Genomic DNA, 3,055 nt, shown 5'->3' with positions numbered 1-3,055 from the left:
TCAGAGAGGCCATTAGCCTTGTCTGCTGGAGAAATGGTGGGTTGATGAAGGAGGAGAAAGGAGGCAGAGGAGGGGTGGGAGAGGAAGGGGCGGCATCTCGAATTTCAGGAGGGCTGGACCAGTGTGGTAGGGGTAGGAGATCAGGCGAGTAACCAGCTTCAAAGAGAAACTGACAAGGTTGAATCAAAAGAAGTAAAGCAATCTTACTTACATTTTCTCCCTGGACATAAGCAGGAAATCACTACATCATGCAAAAATCCTGCAAAGAAAATGAAGGAAAGCCCAAGTGCAATGTGCCAAAGAGACAGGAAGAGCGCTCCTATGGAGAGTTCCAATGCCAGCAAACAGAAGAGAATTTTAGGCAAAGGCTGCTTCAGTCTCTCGAGGAATTTAAAGAGGATATAGACTTTAGGCATTTTAAGGATGAAGAAATGACAGGAGAGGGAGATGAGATGGAAAGGCGTTTGGAAGAGATAAGAGGTCTGAGACAGAAATTTAGGGCTCTGCTTTCTAACCGTAGGCATTCTCGGGGGGACCGTCCATATCCCATTTAATGCACTTCTCCCCTGAATTCAACTATTTTCTGTTATTAATATTGCAGCATTGGTTCCTTTCGTCTACGTCTTCTTGAGAAATATTTGCTACTATTTTATTCCAATCCTTCAATGTTTTGCATGTGACTCTTGTTACCAACATTTCATCTTTTGACCTGATCTCCCTCATTTAATAGAGTTATTTCATTTGTTTGCATGTGAAGATGCTCATTGTATATTGTGAAGTGAAAATAATATGCTGCAAAAATGATATATATAGATATACCTATCTCTGTATATCTTATATGTACCTTTATATATGTCATAATACAAAAAAGTCTGAATTATTATACAACAAAAGGTTAGCAGTGAATCGCTGTGTTATCTGTATTTTATTCTATTCTTTTACCTATCTGCATCTTCTCATTTTCCCAAAATGAATTATATATATGTGTGTGTATGTGTGTATTACTTGTGTCACAGAAAACTAAAGTAAACAGACATGAGAAAAGAAATTGTCAATCACCTTTTTTTTTTTTTAATTTTATAAATTTATTTATTTTAGTTGGGGGCTAATTACTTTACAATATTGTAATAGTTTTTGCCATACATTGACATGAATCAGCCATGGGTTTACATGTGTTCCCCTTCCTGGACCCCCCACCCACCTCCCTCCCCATCCCATCCCTCTGGGTCATCCCATTGCCCCGGCCCTGAGCCCTTGTCTCATGCATTGAACATGGAATGGTGTTCTGTTTCACATACGATAATATACCTTTTAAGGGCAATGAAACGATAAACTCCTAATAACAGAACTTGGAGAAGGAAACGGCAGCCCGCTCCAGGGTTCTTGCCTGGAGAATCCCAGGGACAGAGGAGCCTGGTGAGCAAAGAGCCCGCACATGACTGAAGCGACTTAGCACAGGTGCATATATATGTGTATATATATGTGTACTTAAGCATTGTTTCTTAAGTGGACTTCGCATTTTGCATTTTCAAGTAAAAGGCTATTATATTTCATTATATTTCTACTGATGACTGCTGTGACTTATGCATAGTGGGTACTTAATAAATGTTTACTTAATTAGAATTCTAGTGTTCGTGGCCTAGTTTTACCTCTGATAGCATAAAGCTGGGAATAATGTATTTCTTTAGAAAGTATAACTTTTATTTTCAAAAGGAACACAACAGGAAAGGGGTTAGTCCCCCAATTCAGCCTACAAAACTATGATAACATTGTATAGTTGATGGCTCTCAAAAAATCAGCTCCTGACGTTATAATCATCTGGAGTACTTGTTACAAACACAAATTTTTGACAAATATCTCCCCAAACACACACACATACTTGTACAAAATCAGAATCTGTGTGCATATGGCCTTGGAATCTTCATTTTGGGAGTTCCCATGAAATTATGTTCTCCAAAACTGCTTCAAAAATTCTCACTATAGAACCTGTTTCAACTGAGCAATGCAGAAGCAGTTTCCTTATAACCAAAGAGCCTAATCATTTATACTTCATAATTAAGGGCTCTTGAAGGTCAAAATGGTTGTTACCATAGCTGGAAAATTGAGGGTACCCACCAAGTAAATCTATGTGGAGAATAAGCATTGTTCAGCCTTAGTAGAAGGCAAGAAGACAAATGAAAAATGAATAAAATAAAAACAAGTTGCTATCTCTATTAAATAGACAAATGTTTACTTACAATACTCAGCTTTATTGAATATGTAGGCATTTTCATAGTCAGTGAGAGAGTAAATTGCTATATCCAGTTTTTTTGCTTCCATTCACAGTAAGTACCAAAAGCTCTGTACTTTGCATGCTCCGTGTCTCACAAATTCTACTGCTTAGACTTTGTCTTAAAGAAATAATCAAAAAATAATAATAATAATTAGAGCAGTGAGGAAATTTTTACCTATAAGCATTTTTATTTAAAGATTTCACACATTTTCAGGGAGCTTTTTTAACCTAAGAATCAACTACATGGACTATCCAATCAGAAGAAAATGAACATAGATTCCTACTAGCCACATACACAAAAATACATCCCAGGTAGACTAAAGATGAAAATGTGAAAAATACAAATAAAATATTGCAATGAAAATTAGAAAAACTTATATAGTCTTGTGTTGTGATTATCTTCTTAAGCATGAAAAAAATCCAGAGGTTGTTAAGGAAAAAAAATATAAATATCTAAAAACAAGAAATAGCCTGGAAGAAAAATATTTGCAATAGCATGACAGATAACGGGAAAATATCTCTAATGCCCCAATAGCTTTTGCAAATGGAAAGGAAAAAATAAACAAATCTGTAAAAATATGTATATACGATATTACATAAAATTCCACTGCTTTGTATTACAATAGAGATATATGATATATATCTGAGATATATGATACATACACAGAATGCTTAGATGAGGGTTTATTGTGACATTGTAAGAGCCAAGATATTGGAAACAGCTAACTCATCAAAAGGAAAAGGTCAAATAAACTGTGGTCTAGCTATATACCAAGAAAAGTA

General features: G+C 35.8%; 1 protein-coding gene across 1 annotated transcript; it reads left to right on the top strand.

Annotated features, from left to right (window-relative positions):
• The first annotated feature begins 248 nt into the window (after positions 1-248).
• On the top strand, positions 249-634 carry TCEAL7 (transcription elongation factor A like 7). Its single transcript, XM_081564196.1, has one exon. It carries the CDS (start codon positions 249-251, stop codon positions 552-554), a length of 306 nt encoding a protein of 101 aa, XP_081420322.1. The 3' UTR covers positions 555-634.
• The last annotated feature ends 2,421 nt before the right edge of the window (positions 635-3,055 follow it).

Source organism: Giraffa tippelskirchi, chromosome X (genome assembly GCF_054371585.1).
Source record: "Giraffa tippelskirchi isolate mGirTip1 chromosome X, T2T-mGirTip1v1.2.pri, whole genome shotgun sequence".
Classification (NCBI taxonomy): Eukaryota; Metazoa; Chordata; class Mammalia; order Artiodactyla; family Giraffidae; genus Giraffa; species Giraffa tippelskirchi.
This window is presented reverse-complemented; position numbering and strand designations above follow the sequence as displayed.